We start from the raw sequence: 25754 nt of genomic DNA, 5'->3' as shown, positions 1-25754 counted from the left end.
TTGCCAGAGAGAGTAAAAATAATCCCAAAATATTCTTTAACTACATAAATAGTAAGAAACTAAAAAATGATAGTGTTGGCCCCCTTAAAAATAGTCTGGGTGAAATGATGGGTGAGGATGAGGAAAAAGCCAATATGTTAAATGACTTTTTTTCATCAGTATTTACACAAGAAAATCCCATGGCAGACAATCTGATCAGTGATAACAAAAATTAAATGTCACCTGCTTAAACCAGCAGGAAGTACGGCGGCGTCTAAAAATCACTAAAATTGATAAATCTCCGGGCCCGGATGGGATACACCTCAGAGTACTGCAGGAATTACCGTATATACTCGAGTATAAGCTGACCCGAGTATAAGCCGACCCCCCCTAATTTTGCCACAAAAAACTGGGAAAACTTATTGACTCGAGTATAAGCCTAGGGTGGAAAATGCAGCAGCTACCGGTGAATTTCAAAAATAAAAATAGATGCTCCATACCGTTCATTATTGCCCCATAGCTGTGCCATATAGTGCTCTGCACCATTCATTATTGCCCCATAGCTGTACCATAGAAAGCTGTGCCATATAGTGCTCTGCACCGTTCATTATTGCCCCATAGCTGTGCCATATAGTGCTCTGCACCGTTCATAATTGCCCCATAGCTGTGCCATATAGTGCTCTGCACCATTCATTATTTCCCCATAGCTGTGCCATATAGTGCTCTGCGCCGTTCATTATTTCCCCATAGCTGTGCCATATAGTGCTCTGCGCCGTTCATTATTTCCCCATAGCTGTGCCATATAGTGCTCTGCACCGTTTATTATTGCCCGATAGCTGTACCATATAGTGCTCTGCACCGTTCATAATTGCCCCATAGCTGTGCCATATAGTGCTCTGCACCGTTCATTATTGCCCCATAGGATGTGCCATAGAAAGCTGTGCCATATAGTGCTCTGCACCGTTCATTATTGCCCCCATAGCTGTGCCATATAGTGCTCTGCACCGTTCATTATTGCCCCCATAGCTGTGCCATATAGTGCTCTGCACCGTTCATTATTGCCCCCATAGCTGTGCCATATAGTGCTCTGCACCGTTCATTATTGCCCCATAGGATGTGCCATAGAAAGCTGTGCCATATAGTGCTCTGCACCGTTCATTATTGCCCCCATAGGCTGTGCCATATAGTGCTCTGCACCGTTCATTATTGCCCCATAGCTGTGCCATATAGTGCTCTGCACCGTTCAGAATTGCCCCATAGCTGTGCCATAGAAAGCTGTGCCATTGCTGCTGCAATAAAAATAATAAAACACATACTCACCTCTCTTGCTTGCAGCTCCTCAGCGTCCCGTCCCGGCGTCTCTCTGCACTGACTGATCAGGCAGAGGGCGGCGCGCACACTATATGCGTTATCGCGCCCTCTGACCTGCACAGTCAGTGCGGAGAGAGAGACGCTGGGAAGACAGAGCGGCGCTCGGCGTGTGGAACGCGGACAGGTGAATATGACATACTTACCTGCTCCCGGCGTCCCGCTCCTTCCCCCGGACAGCTGGTCTTTGGTGCCGCAGCCTCTTCCTCTGTCAGCGGTCACCGTTACCGCTGATTAGAGAAATGAATAGGCGGCTCCGCCCCTATGGGAGTGGAGTCCATATTCATTTCTCTAATGAGCGGTCCCACGTGACCGCTGAACAGGGGAAGAGCTGCGGCACCCGGAGACCGTGGGACGGGCAGGGGGAGCGCCAGGAGCCCCGGAAGCAGGTAAGTATGCCTCAGCGCCCTCTCCCCCTCACCCGCCGACCTTGACTCAAGTATAAGCCGAGAGGGGCACTTTCAGCCCAAAAATTTGGGCTGAAAATCTCGGCTTATACTCGAGTATATACGGTAAGTACAGTCATTGATAGACCATTATTTTTAATCTTTAAAGACTCCATAATAACAGGGTCTGTACCACAGGACTAGCGTATAGCAAATGTGGTGCCAATATTCAAAAAGGGGACAAAAACTGAACTCGGAAATTATAGGCCAGTAAGCTTAACCTTTACTCTGGGTAAAATCCTGGAGGGCACTCTAAGGGATGCTATACTGGAGTATCTGAAGAGGAATAACCTCATGACCCAGTATCAGCACGGGTTTACTAGGGACCGTTCATGTCAGACTAAGGCTTTCACACTAGCGTCGGTACGGGGCCGTCGCGCTGCGTCGGCCCGACGTACCGACGCATACTGTGCAAGCGCCGCACAACGGGGGCAGCGGATGCTGTTTTTGCCCATTGTGAGGTGCGGGGAGGTGGGGGCGGAGTTCCGGACGCGCATGGTCGGAAATGGTGGACCGTCGGCACCAAAAAACGTTACATGTAAAGTTTTTTGCTGCCGGCGGTCCGCCACAACATGACGCAACCGTCGCACGACGGTTGCGACGTGTGTCAATACGTCGCAATGCGTCGCTAATATTAGTCTATGGGGAAAAAACGCATCCTGCAGACGACTTTGCAGGATGCGTTTTTTCGCCAAAACGACGCATTGCGACGTATGCAAAAAAATGCTAGTGTGAAAGTAGCCTAATTTGATCAGCTTCTATGAAGAGGTAAGTTCCGTACTGGACCAAGGGAACCCAGTGGACGTAGTGTATATGGACTTTTCAAAAGCTTTTGATACAGTGCCACACAAAAGGTTGATACATAAAATGAGAATAATGGGGATAGGGGAAAATATGTGTAAGTGGGTTGAGAGCTGGCTCAGGGATAGGAAACAAAGGGTGGTTATTAATGGAGCACACTCGGACTGGGTCGCGGTTAGCAGTGGGGTACCACAAGGGTCAGTATTGTTCCCTCTTCTTTTTAACATATTTATTAATGACCTTGTTGGGGGCATTCAGAGTAGAATTTCAATATTTGCAGATGACACTAAACTCTGCAGGGTAATCAATACAGGGGAAGACAATTTTATATTACAGGATGATTTATGTAAACTAGAAGCTTGGGCTGATAAATGGCAAATGAGCTTTAATGGGGATAAATGTAAGGTCATGCACTTGGGTAGAAGTAATAAGATGTATAACTATGTGCTTAATTCTAAAACTCTGGGCAAAACCGTCAATGAAAAAGACCTGGGTGTATGGGTGGATGACAAACTCATATTCAGTGGCCAGTGTCAGGCAGCTGCTACAAAGGCAAATAAAATAATGGGATGTATTAATAGAGGCATAGATGCTCATGAGGAGAACATAATTTTACCTCTATACAAGTCACTAGTTCGACCACACTTAGAATACTGTGCACAGTTCTGGTCTCCGGTGTATAAGAAAGACATAGCTGAACTAGAGCAGGTGCAGAGAAGAGCGACCAAGGTTATTAGAGGAATGGGGGGTCTGCAATACCAAGATAGGTTATTACACTTGGGGCTGTTTAGTTTGGAAAAACGAAGACTAAGGGGTGATCTTATTTTAATGTATAAATATATGAGGGGACAGTACAAAGACCTTTCTGATGATCTTTTTAATCATAGACCTGAGACAGGGACAAGGGGGCATCCTCTACGTCTGGAGGAAAAAAGGTTTAAGCATAACAATAGATGCGGATTCTTTACAGTAAGAGCAGTGAGACTATGGAACTCTCTGCCGTATGATGTTGTAATGAGTGATTCATTAATTAAATTTAAGAGGGGACTGGATACCTTTCTGGAAAAGTATAATGTCACAGGGTATGGGAACTAGTCTGACTGCCGTATGTGGAGTCGGGAAGGAATTTTTTTCCCCAATGTGGAGCTTACTCTTTGCCACATGGGTTTTTTTTTGCCTTCCTCTGGATCAACATGTTAGGGCATGTTAGGTTAGGCTATGGGTTGAACTAGATGGACTTAAAGTCTTCCTTCAACCTTAATAACTATGTAACTATGTACATTTAAATCACCACTCAAGCAGTGAAATAAAAAAAAAACACTGGAGTAATTATTTAAGTTGGGAAAGGGGAGAGCTTACCATAGAGCAGGGATGTCAAACTCAAACAGAGGGCCAAAATTAAAAGCTTGTACAAAGTCATGGGCCAACCTTGATATTTATTTAAAAAAATGTCTACCTGGGAAGTTTTTCCATATCATCAAATGTAATGATGCACCTTTTTCATATGAAAACAAACTTAAGAGGTTGTCCCATGAGCAAAGTACATTTTAATTACCGTAATAGATCTTAAGAGTCAGATCTCATGACCAGAATATTTCCTCGCTGGCAAGGGGTGTATGGGGCCCCATAGCAGAAGTTCTAATGGGACCACCCCCCCAATAAAAACACTTTAATATTTGGTGGCGTCACAGAGGAGCATATCTCACAGCTTTGCAGCCCTTACAAAGTATTTTTCCATTTTCCTCCTACTAAGGCCCATATATTGCCTTTTCATTGCCCCCCAAAAAAGTATGATGCCAACAAAAGTGCCCCACAAACTCAGTGTGAGAGCACCACAGTGAATTCCTCCACATGCATGGAGGGTTTGATGACCCTACTGTGCCCCCCTCAACCACCCCGACAAAGTATGGTGACCCTAACACAGTATGATGCTCCAACTGTGATCCCCACACATCCCTCCACATAGTATAATGGGCCCCACATAGACCTCCTTACAGAATAATGGCCCCACATAGTCCTCCATACACAATAATGGGCCCCACGTAGTTCTCCAAACATAATAATGGCCCTACATAGTTCTTCAGACAGAATAAAGGGCTCCACATTGCCTTCCATACAGTATAATTGGCCCCACATAGTCTTCCATAGAGTATAATGGCCCCACATAGTCCTGCATGCAAAATAATGCCCCCCACATAGCTCTCCAAACATATTAATGGCCCTACAAAATCCTCCATGCAAAATAATGGCCCCATATAGTCCTTCATACAGTATAATGTGCCAAGCATAGTTCTCATACAGAATAATGAGCCTCACATAGTCCTCCACACAGAATAATGGCCCCACATAGTCCTCCATACAGAATAATGCCCCACATAGTCCTCCATACAGAAGAATGCCCCACATAGTTCTCCATACAGTGTAATGCATCCAACATAGTCTTCCATATGGAATAATGGGCCCCACATCATCCTCCATACAGAATAATAGGCCTCACATACTCCTCCATACAGAATAATAGGCCTCACATAGTCCTCCATACAGAACAATGGGCCCCACATAGGCCTCCATGCAGAATAATGGCCCACATAGTCCTCCATACAGAATGATGCCCCACATGGTTCTCTAGACAGAATAACGGCCCCACATCATCCTCCATACAGAATAATGGCCCCACATCATCCTCCATACAGAATATTGGCCCCACATAGTCCTACATGCAGAATAATGGCCTCACATAGTCCTCCATACAAAATAAGGTTAACATTGCCTTTCATACAGTATAATGGGCCCCATGTAGCCCTTCATACAGAATAATGGCCCTACGTAGCCCTGCAGAAAGAATAATGGCCCCACATAGTCCTCCATACAATATAATGGGCTCCACATTGCGTTCCGTCCAGCATAATGGGCCCCACTTAGTCCTCCATACAGAATAATGGCGTGCGCATTGCGTTCCTTATATTATAATGACCTCCACATTGTCCTCTATACAGAATGGCCCCAAATAGTCCTCCATACAGAGTAATGGGCACCACATAGTCCTAAAGCAAAAATTCAGTTAACCCTTGATGAAAACCAGGTAAGTTTCTGGTGTGGAGAAGCCCAAGAATCTCGTCTCTGCCAGATTTTGGTATTGCTTGTGAAGGAAGTGAGTGCAGCTTCAATCCATAAAGTCAAATAATTTATTTCATTATTAAAATAGATATGGCAACACAAAAATATGCCTTGGCATGATTGGGCATAAGGGGTGCAAGGAGGTGAAACCACATAGTCATCCATACAGAGTAATGGCCCCACATAGTCCCCCATACAGTATAATGGGCCCCACATTTAAAAAAATAAGTAAATACCTCTCCTCATTTCCCTGCTTCTCCAGTCTCAGCAGCAAGTGTTATAAAGATCTTCCCTGCTGTGATGGTGGGTGGATTGATAGGGGCAGGTCAGCCGAATGTAATCTCCTCGGGCCAGAGTTTGACAAGTATTCTGTATAGGATTAGCCAAGATGGGGTTTGATCTGGTGTCTACAAAGCCGGAAGGCAAATTGTGCAGCTATCTCTTTCTGAAATGTAGTTGTTGCCATACTTGTAGCAATGGAGGAGGAAGGGGAACCAAATCCAGTATGTTGGGGAAAACCATGTCCAGGTTTTTGCAAAACTGGCATAAGTAAAGGTGGGCTCAGAGCGCAGCAGAGTGGCCATCCTTGTGGGCTGTGAGGGCAACGGGAAGGTACCATCTGTAGGAGACCCAGTGATCATGAGTTTGACAAAGGTGTAGTCTCTTCTGGAGCATAACCCAGGAGAGGTCAAGTAACAGTTGTATTTGTGGTCCTTGGAATTCAAAGTCACTTCTCTTGGAGGGAACATGCTCTTTTAGTTGCGTAGTTGTGGATGCAGAAAATTACATACCTAGATTAGTTAGAAACACCCTTAGCTTTATAGGCTCTGTTCAACTTGATTTTGTAGGTCGGAGGTTCCCCAAGGATGAGGTTGAAGATAGTTTCCAATATGAAAAGAACGTCCTCTTTGGTGACCTCCTGCAGATCTCTAACCTTATGTTATTCCTTTGGCCCCTGTTATTGAGATTGACAGTGCATTTTTCACAGGTTAGAGGATTAAGTCTCAACTGTATTTTTCAACTCCACGATATATGATCTTGTAGTATCGTGCTCACTCCACAGCGTTTCCACTGTAGAAGTTATGTGTTGAATGTCCCTGCTCACCACCAGCCCTATTTGACCTCTGAGATTCGTTCTTTAATATTTTTTGTCAGGAGGTGATGAATGTGTTTCACCCAGTCTGACAGAGTGTGGCTAGTTGGGGATTTGAGGTTCAAACTTAAGGTACCGTCTCACAGTGGCACTTTGGTTGTTACGACGACACGATCCGTGACGCTCCAGCTTCGCTCCATTATCGCTCCAGCGTCGTAGACTGCGGTCACACTTCGCAATGCACGGCGTTGGAGCGATAATTTCATGACGTATTTGCGATGTAGAATCAGCAGAGGAGGTGGAGAATATCGTGCACACCTTTGTTACACGATGCGATCATGCCGCCACAGCGGGACACTTGGCGACGAAAGAAAGTTTCAAACAATCTGCTACGACGTACGATTCTCAGCGGAGTCCCTGATCGCAGTAGCGTGTCAGACACAGCGAGATCGTAAGTATATCGCTGGGACGTCACGGATCGTGCCGTCGTAGCGACCAAAGTGCCACTGTGAGACGGTACCCTTAGGGTACTGTCACAGTGCAATTTTGATTGCTACGACGGCACGATCCGTGACGTCGCAGCGTCGTATGATTATCGCTCCAGCGTCGTAGACTGCGGTCACACGTTGCAATCACGGCGCTGGAGCGATGCCGAAGTCCCCGGGTAACCAGGGTAAACATCGGGTTACTAAGCGCAGGGCCGCGCTTAGTAACCCGATGTTTACCCTGGTTACCAGCGTAAACGTAAAAAAAAAAACAGTACATACTTACATTCCGGTGTCTGTCCCCCGGCGTTCTGCTTCTCTCCACTGTGTAAGCACCATAGCCGGAAAGCACAGCGGTGACGTCACCGCGTCACCGCTGTGCTCGCTTTCCGGCCGGCAGGCGCTCACAGTGCAGAGAAGCTGAGACGCCGGAGGACAGACACCGGAATGTGAGTATGTACTGTTTGTTTTTTTTACGTTTACGCTGGTAACCAGGGTAAACATCGGGTTACTAAGCGCGGCCCTGCACTTAGTTACCCGATGTTTACCCTGGTTACAAGCGAACACATCGCTGGATCGGTGTCACACACAACGATCCAGCGATGTCAGCGGGTGATCAAGCGACGAAAGAAAGTTCCAAACGATCTGCTACGACGTACGATTCTCAGCAGGGTCCCTGATCGCTGCTGCGTGTCAGACACTGCGATATCGTAACGATATCGCTAGAACGTCACGAATCGTACCGTCGTAGCGATCAAAATTGCACTGTGTGACAGTACCCTTAGAGTCTGACGAAATAGCCTAGGGGGTATAATTTGCATATTGTGATAGCAAGAGCAAGGTAATCAAGGCATCGTCCGTTCCACAGACTAGTTAGGTGTGATTAAGCAGCGTGATTTGCAGATCAGCATACTTGATGTGAGAAGGCAGTTTTGTGGTAGGGTGGGACACTTGTGTGCCTCGAGGTGCGTATATTGGTGTCTGCGGGGTGTCCACTGGACCAAGTGAAATGCCTCAGTTCTGAGTCATCGCAGAGAGCATTGAAACCTTTGGTGAAAGAATACAAAATACGTTTTACTCAGCTCTGCAGCTACTACTCCATGTTGTAGTCAACTTTAACATGCTCAAACTGGAGAAAGGTCCTCTTTAAGTCATTATTTTCAGGTCTGCGTTTATTAGATTTACTTGTATGAGAAATTTGTGTTGTGTGTGGTAATTGTCTAAACCTGTTTTATGACTCCATAGCTGAAAAGCTTTTGGAAACCTCTTTAGTCTTTTTCATTAAAGAATATGTAATTAACTGTTCCCATTTCAGCAATTCTACTACATGCTGCCTCCGTAGTTGGCTGCAGAGATATGTAGCCTAGCAATATTATTAACTGTTTTACTGATTTTAATGTTACATAGAGTTCACAAAACTAAAAAACAAACAAACATATATTTTATTTTGGCATCTGTTTCCTCCACTGTTGGTGAAGCCCAGGTGCCATCTTGGTCTGGCTTGCAGAAATAGATTGAGAAGCCCTACAGTAGAACATGACATAATACACCATTTAATTCATAGATTCTTGGTTTTGTTTGTTTTTTTACTAATTAGAAATCCAATCAAGAATGAGGTATTATTGTCATTTCTTTCAATGTTTAATCATATCATTTGTTCATTGTCTTCATTTTCATGTTTGTGTTCAATGATTTTTCAGCTCCTAAAAGCCACCTGCAGAATCGATTGCTTTTCCACTTGGCTCATAAGGTACAAAATTAACAAGCTAATATTGTTTTGCTTTAAAGGGGGTGTCCATTATGTTTTAACTAAAGCTTGATTACCCAGGGGGTGAAATCAAATGAAAAAAACAGCAAAACTGTACTCACCTGGCATCAGCATCCAGTGGGGGGCATTATGTGACGGCTGCAGAAAATCGGCCTTCTCAGTCCATCTGAGTCAATCTTCAGCCAGATGTTGATGCTGCCAGTTCAGCGGGGGGGACAGAGGTGTGAGAGCAGAGGAGCGGCGCTCCTCGGGGAGGGGGGGTATTTTTATTGCATCCTCCTTGGCCAAACAAGCTTTACTTATTTTGCAGTGGGAAATGCTAATGGGTACACAAAGCCTGATTTACAAATCTTGAGGAAGGTTTCTGGTGATGTTATATAAGCTCCTGGACGTACTGTGCTTTTATTTTTATCATTAACGTATTAAAAAGCTTTGTTTATCAATATACAAAATACACACAGTATTTATCTGAAGCGTAAATATATTCAATTTTTAATAACTTACTTTTGGTATGACAATCAGTTTAGATTAGTAGAAAAGAGGATTACCACAGCACTCTAAGGATGAAAATTTTCTTATTGCATCGCTAAAGTAACAAGCGGCAACGTTTTGACTCTACATGAGTCTTTCTCAAAGACAGAAACATATGGTAATTATTAAATACCCTGCAGTAAATAATTAAATAGCATAGTGCATGAAAATAATATACAGCACTTAGTTAACATGTTTTTTTATTTAAAAAAAAATGCAAAAGACATCCCACCACTTCACGGTAACCATAAGTGGGTCAGTCCTAACGCTAATATTAATAACCTTACAAACGGTATTTTGTGCTATTTATTTATTTACTTCAGGGTATTTAATAATTGTTTCTATTTCTTTATTGCTTCATTGGGGGACACAGGACAACCATGGGTGTATGCTTCTGCTGCTAGGAGGCTGACACTATGCAAAAAAAGGAAAAGGCGTAGCTCCTCCCTGGCAGTATACACCCACCGACAGGCACCAAGCACCTCAGTTTGTGCTTAGTGTCTGTAGGAGGCGGACCTGGATCTTCAGATCCGCTGCTAATCTTGATTCCTTTACAGGTTTTGTTGTTTTTATTAACCTTTTGTCTTTCTTTTTCAGATCACAGCATTCAGGGATTCAGGGTGTAATCTTCCACCCTGCCTCCCCAGGAGGGCGGCTGAGCGAGCAGTGTGGTGTCGTCCGCATCGCAGCTCTCAGACCGCCGGCAGGACATTAGCCCCTGTCACCCTCCCAGGTGCTCCAGGGTCTATATGGTGGCGGTCCTTGCCAAACAGTCCCCCTCACCCCTCTCCTCGGAGAGGGCTGAGAGGAAGACGGTGGTCACCAGCGGTGACTCTCCCCCTTGTCTTTGGGGTCGAGGCCGTCTTCTGGACGAAGGATTCCGTTTCCAGCGACCCCTCTCTCATTGGGCCCCTGGACGATCCTCTCTCCCTCTACAACGGAATATGCAGGTACAGCGCTTCAGCAGCCATCCCCCTTGTCTAGATGTGCAGCGCTCTCACACAGAGTCCCGGCCGTTTTACTTTCACTGTCACCGCTGCGGCGGGCCACGCCCCCTCCTCGGGCGCGCTTTTTCGGCGCTCTTTTCTTCCTCCACTCAGGAGGGCTCTTACATCTCGAGCACGCCCTTCCCTTTCGGTGCGGCCCTATCAGGAGCCTTGGCTTATTCCTCACAGCACAGCACCGCCCCTTCTTCACCGCTGGCACTTCCTGCCTCAGCAGCTCCGTACACAGGAGAATTGTGCGTTGGGGGACACAGACAACTCTGCTCTGCAGTGCGGTAGGATTGCGACGCTATATTGCCCCCCCCCTCGGTATTATCCATAGGTAGGTCCTTTAGTCTTTTCTGTAGTATAGTGCAGCAGAATATCCTTATGTCCAACTCTTCTGGAGCCTTCCCTACCAAACCTACCATAACTCACTACGCCTGTGCTCGTTGTAAGATAAAGTGGTCAGTAGGCCAATCATCGCCTCTCTGCCAGTCCTGCAGTCCTCCTGCCATGTCTGCCCCGCAGGAAGCTTCTGACTCTCGGGATGGGGGCGCTCCCTCTCCCCCTGAGTGGGCCGTTGCTATCTCGCAGTCGGTCTCTGATTTGACTAAGGTATCTCAGTCCCTGGTCCAGGCTCTTGAACGTCTTCCACAGCTTCCTTCAGCCACCAGTGCTCCGACCGTCTCCCGTGGTGAGTCGGCCGCACCTGACCCTGAACCACAGGGAGACAAATCAGCCAGCCGCTCCAGAAAGAGGACTCTGTCTGGCTCTTCGTCTGGGTCTCCGGGTTCCTCCGCAGCGCTCAAACTGCTCTCCTCCTCCCAGTTCCCCTCTTCGGAGGAGGACATTGGGTCTGATGTGGATTCCCAGTCCGGTTCTGACTCCGATTCAGACCAGGCTTCTAGCATGCAGGCTGTCGTAGATAGTCTTATTTCGGCTATTTCGCAAACCCTCAAACTAAAACAAGACGAGGCTTCCCCCCAGGATTCCTCTGTCTCTTTTAAGCGGGTGACTAGTCCCTCTCGCTCCTTTCCTACCCATGAGGAGTTTGAGTCTACCCTGTCTAAACACTGGGAACATCCTGAAAAACGTTTTTTGGGTAGAAAACATCTGGGCGTGCTCTATCCCTTTAGCGCCGATCTTCTCTCCAAGTGGGCTGAATCTCCCAAGGTCGATCCACCGATCTCCTGTCTTTCCTCCAAGACGGTTCTCACCTTACCGGATGGCGCGTCGCTTAAGGACGCATCGGACAGACAAATTGAGGCACTGGCCAAATCAGCTTTCGAGGCAACGGGTGCTTCCCTCTGCCCCAGCTTCGCTTCCAACTGGGTGGCTAAGGCCATCTTGGCCTGGGCCAAGATTCTCCGTCGGGGCATTTTGGCTTCGGCCTCTCCTTCCGAGCTGGCTGACCTCGCAGACCAGATTAACCACACAGGGAAATACATTCTCACTGCCTCCCTAGATGCAGCAGCCTGTTCGGCCAGGGCAAGCAGCAACATTGTCGCTATTCGACGCATTCTTTGCCTCAAAGCATGGAATGCAGATGCTACTTCCAAAAAAGTCTCTCACCAACTTGGCATTTCAAGGTTCCAGGCTTTTTGGTGCTCGTCTGGATCAAATTATCTCAGACGCGACTGGGGGCAAGAGTACCTCTCTCCCCCAGTCCAAGCCAAAACGCTTCTTTAACCCAAGGGGTCCTCGAACTTTTCGCACCTTTTGTCCGTTTGCAACCTCAGATTCCTCATCGCAACAAGAGCGACCCGCTGCCACGGGCGAACGTAGAAAACCCTCTTACTAGCCAGCTCCGATGTGGAGATCCAGGGCTCCACCTCCCAGGTCTTCCGGACCTCGTTCCAATAGATACCGTTCCATGTTACAGGTCGCCCCCCACCTGGGAGTCTTTCCAGGGTGGGAGGCAGGCTTCTTCTCTTCAAAGACACCTGGCTGTCAGTGATCAGCGACGCCTGGGTCAGAGAGATTATTACCTCCGGGTACAAAATCGAATTTTCTACCCTCCCGGAAAATCGCTTCTTTCTCTCTCGTTCCCCAAAGCAACCGTCCCATTTACCCGGCTTGCTTCAAGCCGTAACGTCTCTGGTCGCCGCCGGGGTCGTAGTTCCCGTTCCTTCCGGAGAACGTTTTTCCGGATTCTACTTGAACCTTTTTGTAGTCCCAAAGAAGGACGGGTCTCTGATTCCGTCCCAACGACTGTCCTTCCTGGGCATGGTGTTCGACACGAACTTAGCTAAGGTCTTCCTCCCAGAGGACAAGTTCTCAGTACTCCTCAAGGCGGTCCGCCTTCTCAAACACCCAGCTCCCCAGTCACTTCGTTTCTGCATGGGAGTCCTGGGAAAGATGGTGGCTTCCATGGAGGCTGTTCCTTTCGCCCAGTTCCGCCCCCTCCAGCTATTCCTCCTATCCACCTGGAACAGGTCCTTGGACTCCCTGGACCGTCCCGTCCACCTTCCTCTCCAGGTCCGTCAGTCCCTAACCTGGTGGACGCTGTCCTCCTCTCTCCTGAGAGGAAGATCATTTCTTCCCCTTCAGTGGCAGGTCATCACCACCGATGCCAGCCTTCTCGGGTGGGGAGCAGTCTTCCGACAGCACACGGCTCAGGGCCGTTGGACCACCCAGGAAGCTCTCCTTCTCATCAACCTTCTGGAGATCAGGGCAATCTTCCTTGCGTTAATCCACTGGCAGTCTCTCCTGATGAATCTTCCCATCCGCATCCAGTCGGACAACGCCACAGCCGTTGCGTACTTAAACCACCAGGGCGGGACTCGCAGCGGCCAAGTAATAGCAGAAGTGGCAAAGATTCTTCGGTGGGCGGAACGCCACGTTCCGGCCATATCAGCCGTTCATATCCCCGGGGTCGAAAACTGGGCAGCCGACTTTCTCAGTCGCCAGGGCCTAGCAGTGGGCGAGTGGTCTCTCCACCCCGCAGTCTTTGATCAAATTTGCCTCCGCTGGGGTACGCCAGACGTCGACCTTATGGCGTCCCGGATGAACCACAAGGTCCCTCAGTTTGTCGCTAGGTCCCGGGACCCTCTTGCCGTCGGCCACGACGCTCTGGTAATTCCATGGTCCCAGTTTCAGTTTCCCTACCTGTTCCCACCCCTCCCCTTGATTCCAAGGGTGGTAAAGAAGATCAAGTTGGAAGGGATTCCAGTCATACTGATAGCGCCGGACTGGCCAAGGCGGCCGTGGTACGCCGAGCTTGTAAACATGCTCGCGGACACTCCTTGGAGAATCCCGGATCGCCCAGACCTCCTCTCGCAGGGACCTCTCTACCACCAGAGTTCTCAGTCACTGCGTTTAATGGCATGGCTGTTGAGGCCGCAGTCTTGAAGAACTCGGGTCTCTCTTGCCAGGTCATACAGACCATGATCAGAGCCAGAAAACCGGCGTCTTCCCGTATCTACCATAGGTACTGGAAAGCATTCTTCCGGTGGTGTGAAACTAATGAGGTTTTTCCAATGTCTTTTTCTCTTCTGGAGCTTCTCAGCACACTCAAGGGACAAGTGTCCGCTCTGTCGATCCTCTTCCAGAGTGACCTTTCCTCCATACACCAGGTTCGGACTTTTCTACAGGGAGTTGCGCATATCGCCCCTCCTTTCCGTCCTCCTTTGGAACCTTGGGACCTTAACCTGGTCATTGGTGCTCTTCAGGCTGCTCCCTTTGAGCCTCTTCATGACGTGCCTTTTTCCCTTCTCTCTTGGAAGGTCGCCTTCCTCATTGCCACGTGGTTAGAGCCATTCGGGTCTATCTTTCTAGAACCGCTCCCTTCCATCAATACGATTGTCTCCTTGTCGTTTCCGAGGGTCGTCGGAAGGGCTTTCAAGCGTCTAAATCCACTATTTCGCGCTAGATTCACTCGGCAATTTCAAAATCGTACCGTGTTCATGAGGCACGTACTCCTCTGGGGGTGCGAGCTCACTCCACCAGAGCTGCCGGAGCTTCTTGGGCTGTTCGCCACCAGGCTTCCACCTTGCAAGTTTGCAAGGCCGCAACCTGGTCGTCTTTGCACACGTTTAAGAGGTTCTATCGGGTTCATACCCAAGCCTCGTCCGATGCAGGTCTTGGTAGGAAGGTACTGCAGGCGGCGGTCGCACACCGGCCGACCTAAGACCTTTTCTCTTTTCCTTTTTACCCCCCCTTCTCCGGGACTGCTTTTGGACGTCCCATGGTTGTCCTGTGTCCCCCAATGAAGCGATAAAGAAAGAGGGATTTTTGGTACTTACCGTAAAATCTCTTTCTTGGAGCCTTCATTGGGGGACACAGCACCCTCCCTACTTGTTTGTTCTGGTACCGTATTTGGGGCCTGGAGGCCCTAGTTGAGTTGGTACTTTACTATTATGAGTTCTGTCGCTTCTCCTACTGCCTTTTGCACTAACTGAGGTGCTTGGTGCCTGTCGGTGGGTGTATACTGCCAGGGAGGAGCTACGCCTTTTCCTTTTTTGCATAGTGTCAGCCTCCTAGCAGCAGCAGCATACACCCATGGTTGTCCTGTGTTCCCCAATGAAGGCTCCAAGAAAGAGATTTTACGGTAAGTACCAAAAATCCCTCTTTTTGTTTTTTTTCTGTTCAGTGGCCAGTGTGAACATGCGCTTGTTATTATTATTATTTGTTTATTTATATAGCACCATTAATTCCATGGTGCTGTACAGTAGACGGGGTTACATCAAAATACAAATATCACTTACAGTAAACAAAACTAACAATGACAGACTGGTACAGAGGGGAGAGGACCCTGCCCTGCGGGCTTACATTCTGCGTGCACACCAGTCTGTCTCCCAGTTCAGACCTTCAGTTTTTTATGAGCCTTTCTCAAGCTGTTTACTGTTTTTTGATGGAATAAAGAAGTAATTTTTTATCTGCTGGAGTGCAGCAGTAATCCTCTTTTTTATAGTATATATGTTTGCAACTTTTAATCTAAAGCCTGAAGCAACCAATCAATTTGGATTACTGGCTATCTATTCTTTTAATGCTAAAAAGGAATGCAGTGTTGCTGGTTGCATTTTTTATATGACCAGCCTTGATTGCTGAATTGGTTGCAGTGAAATTATCATGTAAGATATAGGTGTAATTTACAAAGCCTGAAATGCCAACAATATCCCAGCTTGTTCTCTCCTGATTGAAATGGATAACAACTCCTGCTTCATCTACAGACATCTCGGGGTATCAGCATCAGTAACTGCTTGTTCAGGTCAGAGACTTAAATTCCCTTGTGCACACGGGTAGGTCACCTTGTGGTACTTAAATGGAGACTGATTCATGTGCAGAAGGGAACTAAAGATTCTGCCTCTCACTGCATCAGTACATATCCCTGCTGGATGAATACATACTGTATCTCTGCTGAATGAGTACATATCCCTGCTGGATGAATACATATCTCTGCTGGATGAGTTTGTATCTCTGCCGGATGAGTACATATCCCTGCCAGATGAGTACATATCCCTGCCGGATGAGTACATATCCCTGCTGGATTAGTACATATCCCTGCTGGATGAATACATATCTATGCTGAATGAGTACATATCCCTGCTGGATTAGTACATATCCCTGCTGGATGAATACATATCTATGCTGAATGAGTACATATCCCTGCTGGATTAGTACATATCCCTGCTGGATGAATACATATCTATGCTGAATGAGTACATATCCCTGCTGGATGAGTACATATCGCTGCTGGATGAATACATATCTATGCTGAATGAGTACATATCCCTGCTGGATTAGTACATATCCCTGCTGGATGAATACATATCTATGCTGAATGAGTACATATCCCTGCTGGATGAGTACATATCCCTGCTGGATGAGTACATATCCCTGCCGGATGAGTACATATCCCTGCCAGATGAGTACATATCCCTGCCGGATGAGTACATATCCCTGCCGGATGAGTACATATCCCTGCTGGATTAGTACATATCCCTGCTGGATGAATACATATCTATGCTGAATGAGTACATATCCCTGCTGGATGAGTACATATCCCTGCTGGATGAGTACATATCCCTGCCGGATGAGTACATATCCCTGCCAGATGAGTACATATCCCTGCCGGATGAGTACATATCCCTGCCGGATGAGTACATATCCCTGCTGGATTAGTACATATCCCTGCTGGATGAATACATATCTATGCTGAATGAGTACATATCCCTGCTGGATTAGTACATATCCCTGCTGGATGAATACATATCTATGCTGAATGAGTACATATCCCTGCTGGATTAGTACATATCCCTGCTGGATGAATACATATCTATGCTGAATGAGTACATATCCCTGCTGGATGAGTACATATCGCTGCTGGATGAATACATATCTATGCTGAATGAGTACATATCCCTGCTGGATTAGTACATATCCCTGCTGGATGAATACATATCTATGCTGAATGAGTACATATCCCTGCTGGATGAGTACATATCCCTGCTGGATGAGTACATATCCCTGCCGGATGAGTACATATCCCTGCCAAATGAGTACATATCCCTGCCGGATGAGTACATATCCCTGCCAGATGAGTACATATCCCTGCCGGATGAATATATATCTCTGCTGGATGAGTAGATATCCCTGCTGAATGAGTACATATCTCTGCTGGATGAGCACATATCCTTACTAGGTGAGTACATATCCCTGCTAGATGAGTGCATATCCCTGCTGAATAAGCACATATCCGTACTAGATGAGCACATATCCCTGCTGAATGAGCACATATCCCTGCCGGATGAGTGCATATCCCTGCTGCATGAGTACATATCCCTACTAGATGAGTACATATCCCTACTAGATGAGCACATATCGCTTCTGAATGAGTACATATCACTGCTGGATGATAACATCACTTCCGGGTGACTACATGTCCCTTCCGGATGAGTACATGTCCCTTCCGGATGAGTACATGTCCCTTCCGGATGAGTACATGTCCCTTCCGGATGAGTACATATCCCTCTTGGATGAGCACATATCCCTGCTGGATGAGTACATATCCCTGCTGGATGATTACATATCCCTGCTGGATGATTACATATCCCTGCTGGATGATTACATATCCCTTCTGGCTGAGTACATATCCCTGCTGGATGAGTACATATCCCTGCTGGATGAGTGCAAATCCCTGCCGGATGAGTGCTTATCCCTGCCTGATGAGTACATATCCCTGCTGGATGAGCACATATCCCTGCCGGATGAGTGCATGTCCCTTCCGGATGAGTGCATGTCCCTTCCGGATGAGTACATGTCCCTTCTGCATGAGTGCATGTCCCTTCCGGATGAGTGCATGTCCCTTCCGGATGAGTGCATGTCCCTTCCGGATGAGTGCATGTCCCTTCCGGATGAGTGCATGTCCCTTCCGGATGAGTGCATGTCCCTTCCGGATGAGTGCATGTCCCTTCCGGATGAGTGCATGTCCCTTCCGGATGAGTGCATGTCCCTTCCGGATGAGTGCATGTCCCTTCCGGATGAGTGCATGTCCCTTCCGGATGAGTGCATGTCCCTTCCGGATGAGTGCATGTCCCTTCCGGATGAGTACATGTCCCTTCCGGATGAGTACATGTCCCTTCCGGATGAGTACATGTCCTTGCTGGATGAGTACATGTCTCTGCTGGATGAGTACATGTCTCTGCCTGATGAGTACATGTCTCTGCTGGATGAGTACATGTGCCTTCCGGATGAGTACATGTCCCTTCCGGATGAGTACATGTCCTTGCCGGATGAGTACATGTCTCTGCCGGATGAGTACATGTCTCTGCTGGATGAGTACATGTCCCTTCCGGGTGAGTACGTGTCCCTTCCGGATAAGTACGTGTCCCTTCCGGATGAGTACATATCCCTCTTGGATGAGCACATATCCCTGCTGGATGCGTACATATCCCTACTGGATGATTACGCGTGCCAAGAAGGGCTTGAGCCTGAGGCAAGGCACCGGATACAGGCTGCTACTGGACAGGTTTTGTAATACATATCATTCCTGTGGATGAGTACATATCCCTGCTGGATGAGTACATATCCCTGCTGGATGAGTACATATCCCTGCTGGATGAGTACATATCCCTGCCGGATGAGTACATATCTCTGCCGGATGTGTACATATCCCTCCTGGATGAGTACATATCCCTCTTGGATGAGCACATATCCATGCTGGATGAGCACATATTCCTGCTGGATAAGTACATATCCCTGCTGGATGAGTACATATCCCTGTCGGATGAGTACATATCTCTGCCGGATGAGTACGTATCCCTCCTGGATGAGTACATATCCCTGTCGGATGAGTACATATCCCTCTTGGATGAGCACATATTCCTGCTGGATAAGTACATATCCCTGCTGGATGAGCACATATTCCTGCTGGATAAGTACATATCCCTGCTGGATGAGTACATATCCCTGCTGGATGATGACATGTCCCAAGAAGGCCTTGAGCCTGAGGCAAAGCACAGGATACAGGCTGCTACTGGAAAGTTTTTGTAATACATAACAGCTATCATTCCTGTGCTCAGAATCCTCGAAACAGGGAGAGAACATACTGAAAAAACAATTCTTCCACCATAACATGGAGCTTTTCATGGAAACCTCCAGATTTTCTCAAACCATATTGAAATCCACTTGGAGCCCGTGTATGTTGTCTGGCTGACATGTTTCAGACTGCATCAGTTCTTGCATCATGTTATAAGTATGCCATGAGCAAGGACTGATGCAGTCCGAAACATGGCTAGACCACATACACAGGCTCCATGTGGATTTGATTGTGGTTTGAGTAAAGCTGGATGTTTCATGAAAAGCTCCCTGGATGCTGGATAAGAAAGCATTCTTTTTATATTAATATCCACAAATACAGGTTGACATGAAAAGAGGTTTCTCTTTAACTGATGGTGGCTGATGTTGCAGTAAGGAGAGCAAATTAACCTCTCTAAGGCTGGTTTCACATTAGCGTATCTGTGCACAGCGTATGATCCGCATAGATCCGCATGCGTCATGCGTACATATCTTTGATATGGTGTATGCAGGGACATGCGTTCGCATGCGGATGCTTACACATGCGTCGTTTCGCGGTGTGCGCGGGTGTTCTTCGAATGCAACATGTTGCATTTTTGAGGCGTCAAATACTGCACATTCATGCGCATGCGGATGAGTGCGTCAAAACAAGGCATTACTGTTTATGGAAACCCATTGGTACGCAAGGACATGTGTGCGCATGTGTTCAATACGCATGTGTACTTCAGACTGCGCATTAAAAAACCAAGAAAAGAAACCACTGAAGCATGCTGCACACCACAATATATATCAATAATATAAAAGGTAAACTTTATTGACACAAATAAAAACATTAAAAACACATAATACACCACAAGAACCCACAATGATCCATGATAATAATAATGATAATAATAATGGTAATGATCAACTACGGGCAAGTATCCTATGAACCATGTGAGTGTATGTGAGATGAAGAGTCATATATCTCAACAATAACCACATGAAACAACATAGGAAAACAACCCATGGATGTGCTACTCATGAGATAAAGTATAGCCCAGATGAAATGCACATATGATGACTACCACAAGTGGCCCTGCTGCCTCTGGATGAGAATATAAAGCCAGAAAGCTGGACACAATAAATAACGGCTATGCTGAAATAGCCACATACCACAATGAAGAGGAAAATCCTGAATCCAGCCAAATGGGCAAAAAATAAAATGGTAACATCAAGGGTATGAGCGTACCAGAAAGCAGGTGCCCGGGATCAGAGTGGGTGCGGACCCCACGCGTATCGCCGTTACAAGGACGGCTTCGTCAGGGGAAGGGTGTCACACTGTGGTCAAACTCCGTTTAAATACCTTGTAATCACAGGCAAATGTGAGTGAGGACGCCGGAGACCGAAACCGGAAGTGGCGCACAAGGAGGGCGGAAGTATGAGAACGGTAAACGTCTTTGCCCATAGTCAGCAATGCGCATGCGCCGAGGATTAACAGCGCAGCGCATTGCGCAAGAAGAGAAGAAATCATTAGGGATATGCACCAGTATAAAAAATAATAATAAATAATATATATAAATATATCAAAGGGCGCAATATCCCCATTGTAACCACCTGCAGGAAAGCCTGATGTTATACAAATAGACAAACAGACACATACGGACACAAGAGGAATATGACAAGACAGGGAACACACATGTTAGAAGGAGATTATGACCATAAATGATGCTGGTAGCAAATGAGTCAATATGGCAAGTAAGGTATGGTGAACAAACGTGCCACATACCGTATTGATTGAGCATAGCTGAACAGTGAATTGAGCAGCTCCAAACATATGAATGTTTATCAAAAAAAGTGTAGGGCCATACGAAAATACACTGAAAAAGGGTAATATAATGGAGATTTAGGGAAGAAACTAAGTCTAATAATTAGAGGCAACTCATACCAGAAAAGTGTCACCATACAACGAGAGTGAGCATAGAATTAATGAAAATATAGTTCCTAATTTTTGACCCCCTATGATAAAATACATGTAAGGGTCAATCTAGGCCTCTATGCATCAGGTTGAGGCCTGAAAGCTGAGTCAGAAAATCCCAAGAATACCACTCCATACTCCAGACTAAAATAAAGGCATATTAGAGAACATCTTGAAGGACAACATAATATAGACTACGTGGTCCGATGGATTTATAGTTCACAACATGAGGATATAAAAATGTCATTCCAATGCTCAGACAGTCTTGATGATAATCAGTCATCTGCTGTTGCAGATTAAGTGCCGTATAGTGTCCATGTGTAGAAAAGGACAAAAAAGACATAATGATGACATACTGATGTTCAGACAGTCTTGATGATAATCAGTCCTCTGTTTAGATGCCATGGAATGTCCATAAATAGGGACCATATAGTGATAAATCGTGGTCCTATTAATCCATCCGACAAGAAATGTTGGTATATCAATGTTGTCCCCATAATTGGCATTTCATCTTCATGTCCAATGTTCGTCCATTCCGGCAGGTATGAGCGTTGGATCAGATGAGAAGAATTAAATCATGCTGATGTCCCAGTTGTTTAAACTGCCATGGAGTGTCCAGGAGGCATAATATCTCTGACAGAGATGACCAAATAATGCTGGCTTGGCCTAGGGGGGGACATGAGATAACACAAAAAGTCACAGTTAATCAACCCAAAAATCCTGAAAAAAGGAGATCTTCATTTATGCCTTGAGGTGCAGTAGAATGTAATGAGAAGATCCAGCGGGCCTCAACTTGCAGAAGCTTGCGCTCAAGAGACTCGCCTCTACCCGAGGTCTTGATGTGCTCCAGACCTACAAACCTGCTACCAGTACAGCGGCCTGCATGATGTGACAAGAAATGGGAAGCCACTGAAGTAAGAGGCTTCTCCCTGCGGGCATCCGCCGTCGCGGTACTAATGGTAGACAGATGTTTCTGCATGCGACGACGCAATTCCTGAGATGTTTGTCCCACATAAATGAGTGGGCATGGGCAGATAATAGCGTAAATTACATTAGTAGTTTTGCAATTAATGTATGACTTGAGTCCATGCTTACTACCATCAGTAGGATTGCAAAAACAATCTCTGACTGGATGCATATACTGGCAGATGTTACAGTCGCCACATGGGAAGGAGCCCCTCAACGTGATACCATGATTTAACCTCACAGTAGGTCTGGTATAATGGCTCCTCGTGAGAATGTCTCTCAGATTTGGTGCCCTTCTTGCCGTAATCAATGGTCGGCCACTGACGACTTGTGAAGTCGCTAGGTCCGTGGTGAGAATGTCCCAGTGTTTTTGCAAAATTTCTCTTACCTTGGACCAATGGGTGTTGTATCCAGTAATGAAACGGACAAATTTATCCGATGGTTTTGTCCTGGGCTCCAATAGGGAAATCTGTGACTGGCTTCTAGCTCTCTGGTATGCTTGGGAGATATATTTTTTGGGGTAGGTTCTTTTTTGGAATCTCCTGGTTAGATCTTGTGCTTCCTTCTTAAAGTCCACATCGAGTGTACAATTTCTCCTGGATCTCAGGAATTGTCCAATGGGTATACCCTTCTTGGTGTGGGAAGGGTGGAAGCTGCGAAATTCCAACAAACTGTTAGTGGCTGTGGGTTTACGGTACAGGCAAGTTGTTAAATTGCCATTACGACACATGATGTTAAGGTCTAAGAAACTCACCGAGGAGGAAGAGCACGAGAACGTCAGAAAAATGTTAAACACATTGTCATTCAGGAAGTCAATAAAGATCTGAAGTTCCTCCTGGGTGCCTGACCAGATAAAAAACACGTCGTCAATGAATCTGAACCAACAACGCACCTTGGATTTAAACCACGTGGAAACAAAAACCCTCGTCAACTCCCACCACCCTAGAAAAAGATTAGCTAGGGCCGGGGCGCAACGGGCCCCCATTGCCACACCAGAGACTTGAAGGTAAAAATTCCTGTCGAATAAAAAGAAGTTGTGTTTAAGAATGAAGCCAAGTAGATCTACAATGAACGAATCATGTAACCTGTCTGAGTGTTGTTGTTGATCCAAAAAGAACAGCACAGCTTGTAGGCCGTGATTATGGTCAATATTTGAGTATAAAGATTCAACGTCACATGTGACCATAATCTCATCTTGTGCCATGGTGATCCCCTGTATTGAGGTGATGAAGTGTGACGTGTCCCTAATATACGAGGGGAGCTCCAAAACCAGAGGCTGTAGGAAGAAGTCAATATAGGTGCAAGCCTTTTCACACAAACTCCCTATACTGGAGACAATGGGACGTCCGGGTGGTACACTGATATTCTTATGCAATTTGGGCAACATATAGAATGTTGAAGTGGTGGGATGTTTAACCCAAATGAAATCCCGTTCTCCTTTATTAATGATGCCCAAATCAAGGGCTCTATCCAGTAATGATCTTAATTTGACCGAGTAGACACCCGTGGGGTCCGATGGCAGTTTGTGGTAATATTTAGGGTTGTCCAATTGTCTATGTGCTTCTCCCACATAGAGGTTGTGGGGCCAGAGGACAATATTGCCCCCCTTATCAGCCTCACGAATCAAGAACTCATTGTTAAGTTTAAGGTCTGATAAGGCACGCTTCTCAGAGAGTGTCAGATTTTCAATCACAGGGATTTTTGTGGATAATGCCTCAATATCTCTTTTGGCCATTTCAAAAAAGATCCTGACCGCAGGGATAATGGAAAATGGTGGTGAAACCAAAGACTTATTTCTATACGGGAATTTCGACCTACCTGCGGTATCCTGTCCTTCATTCAGCAAATCCATCAAGTCCTGAAATACATTTTGCTCAGTTTGATCCAAAAATGGCGTAGCTTGTGGTTTATTATGCAGGACTTGCAGAATGATTTTCCTGCAGAATAGAAATAAATCTTTAATGAGCATAAATTTATCCACCTGCTGAACTGGTGAAAATGTTAAACCCCTAGACAGTACAGATATCTCATCTGTGGTCAACGTATGGTTTGACAGATTGACAATCTGCAGAGTGTCTTCATGATCATACTCACAACTACCTCTCATGCCGGATGGAATTATTTGCGGGGTTGCCTCCGTGGGGGATTGCGGCGTGGCGGTCTGTGATTGTAGTTCCTGATGGTCTGAGCGAATCCGTTTCCTACGTCCCCGCCTGGTCCTGGGTCGATATCGCTTTCGGCTGAGGATAAAAAATCGCTCGATGTATATGTCTCTACTGATGATGTTGGTCTCTCGGCATTAGTGGTTCGGACTCTATGACTCAAGCCTCGGCGTCTATTACCCTGATGTGTCCAGGAAAATGCAGTTTTGTCCTCAAAATCCCTTTTATCTCTCATAAATTTGGAACGTTTCTTGGCCATAATCTCTTTGTCATATTTGTCTAATATGTCCTTAAGTGTCACTTTAAAAGGCTGTACTTGTGACACTTCGTCAAATTTGTTTAGTTTAGACTCTAGATTTTTAATATCCGCTTTGACAGTAGTCAATAGGTCTCTGTCATGTGTGATCAACAGATTGATTAGAATGCTTGAACAACGTAACAGACCTTGCTCCCAAGCTATACGAAAAGTAGGAGATGGTTCCCAAGCGGGGAAGATAGATACTCTGAGTCCCCTGGGCACAATGTTTAATTTCAAATATTCCTCCAAGCACCGAATGTTCCAGAGTAGCCTGATGCCATGTTTTTGTGAGGCAATTAACTCTGTAGTCAGACCCGAAAAATCCGAGTCCACACATGAAGCAATATTAGACTCCACAAAGGCCTGAGAGGAAGCAGCCCTCCATGCCGTCTCCCGTGCGTCCCAATCCATGGGCCCAGGCGTGCCTCACACAATACCTGAAATAGTAATAATATCAAAATGAAAAAAAAGCTCTAATAAGCTGTGTGCTGCTAGCTGAGAAAGAGGCACAAGACAGAATGCCTGAAAAGCAGAACTGGTGAATAATGAAACACTAGCGCACTACCTATACTAGAAAAATAAAGACAGAGGGGTGCAGCAAAGTGGACACAATTGAACTATAAAAAACCAAGAAAAGAAACCACTGAAGCATGCTGCACACCACAATATATATCAATAATATAAAAGGTAAACTTTATTGACACAAATAAAAACATTAAAAACACATAATACACCACAAGAACCCACAATGATCCATGATAATAATAATGATAATAATAATGGTAATGATCAACTACGGGCAAGTATCCTATGAACCATGTGAGTGTCTGTGAGATGAAGAGTCATATATCTCAACAATAACCACATGAAACAACATAGGAAAACAACCCATGGATGTGCTACTCATGAGATAAAGTATAGCCCAGATGAAATGCACATATGATGACTACCACAAGTGGCCCTGCTGCCTCTGGATGAGAATATAAAGCCAGAAAGCTGGACACAATAAATAACGGCTATGCTGAAATAGCCACATACCACAATGAAGAGGAAAATCCTGAATCCAGCCAAATGGGCAAAAAATAAAATGGTAACATCAAGGGTATGAGCGTACCAGAAAGCAGGTGCCCGGGATCAGAGTGGGTGCGGACCCCACGCGTATCGCCGTTACAAGGACGGCTTCGTCAGGGGAAGGGTGTCACACTGTGGTCAAACTCCGTTTAAATACCTTGTAATCACAGGCAAATGTGAGTGAGGACGCCGGAGACCGAAACCGGAAG

General features: G+C 46.2%; 2 protein-coding genes across 4 annotated transcripts in view; one reads left to right on the top strand and one right to left on the bottom strand.

Annotated features, from left to right (window-relative positions):
- The window catches only part of IFT56 (intraflagellar transport 56), a 101519-nt gene that overhangs the window by 22832 nt on the left and 52933 nt on the right, over positions 1–25754 (top strand). For all 3 annotated transcript variants that reach the window (XM_077277320.1, XM_077277321.1, XM_077277322.1), the window contains exon 5: positions 8990–9039. In XM_077277320.1, the coding sequence (XP_077133435.1) occupies positions 8990–9039 (50 nt within the window). The remainder of the gene's footprint in view (positions 1–8989; positions 9040–25754) is intronic.
- LOC143788791 (uncharacterized) lies at positions 21745–24359 on the bottom strand. Its single transcript, XM_077278685.1, has 2 exons — positions 24115–24359; positions 21745–23951 (listed from the first exon to the last, which is right to left on the bottom strand). The coding sequence occupies exon 2, from the start codon at positions 23864–23866 to the stop codon at positions 21755–21757; it is 2112 nt and encodes a 703-aa protein (XP_077134800.1). The 5' UTR covers positions 23867–23951; positions 24115–24359; the 3' UTR covers positions 21745–21754.

This window comes from Ranitomeya variabilis, chromosome 8 (assembly GCF_051348905.1).
Source record: "Ranitomeya variabilis isolate aRanVar5 chromosome 8, aRanVar5.hap1, whole genome shotgun sequence".
NCBI classification, from domain to species: Eukaryota; Metazoa; Chordata; class Amphibia; order Anura; family Dendrobatidae; genus Ranitomeya; species Ranitomeya variabilis.
This window is presented reverse-complemented; position numbering and strand designations above follow the sequence as displayed.

What these genes read in the sequence shown, in the direction of transcription:
- LOC143788791 (XM_077278685.1), bottom strand. Translation starts at nt 23,866, where the DNA reads ATGGATTTGCTGAATGAAGGACAGGATACCGCAGGTAGGTCGAAATTC.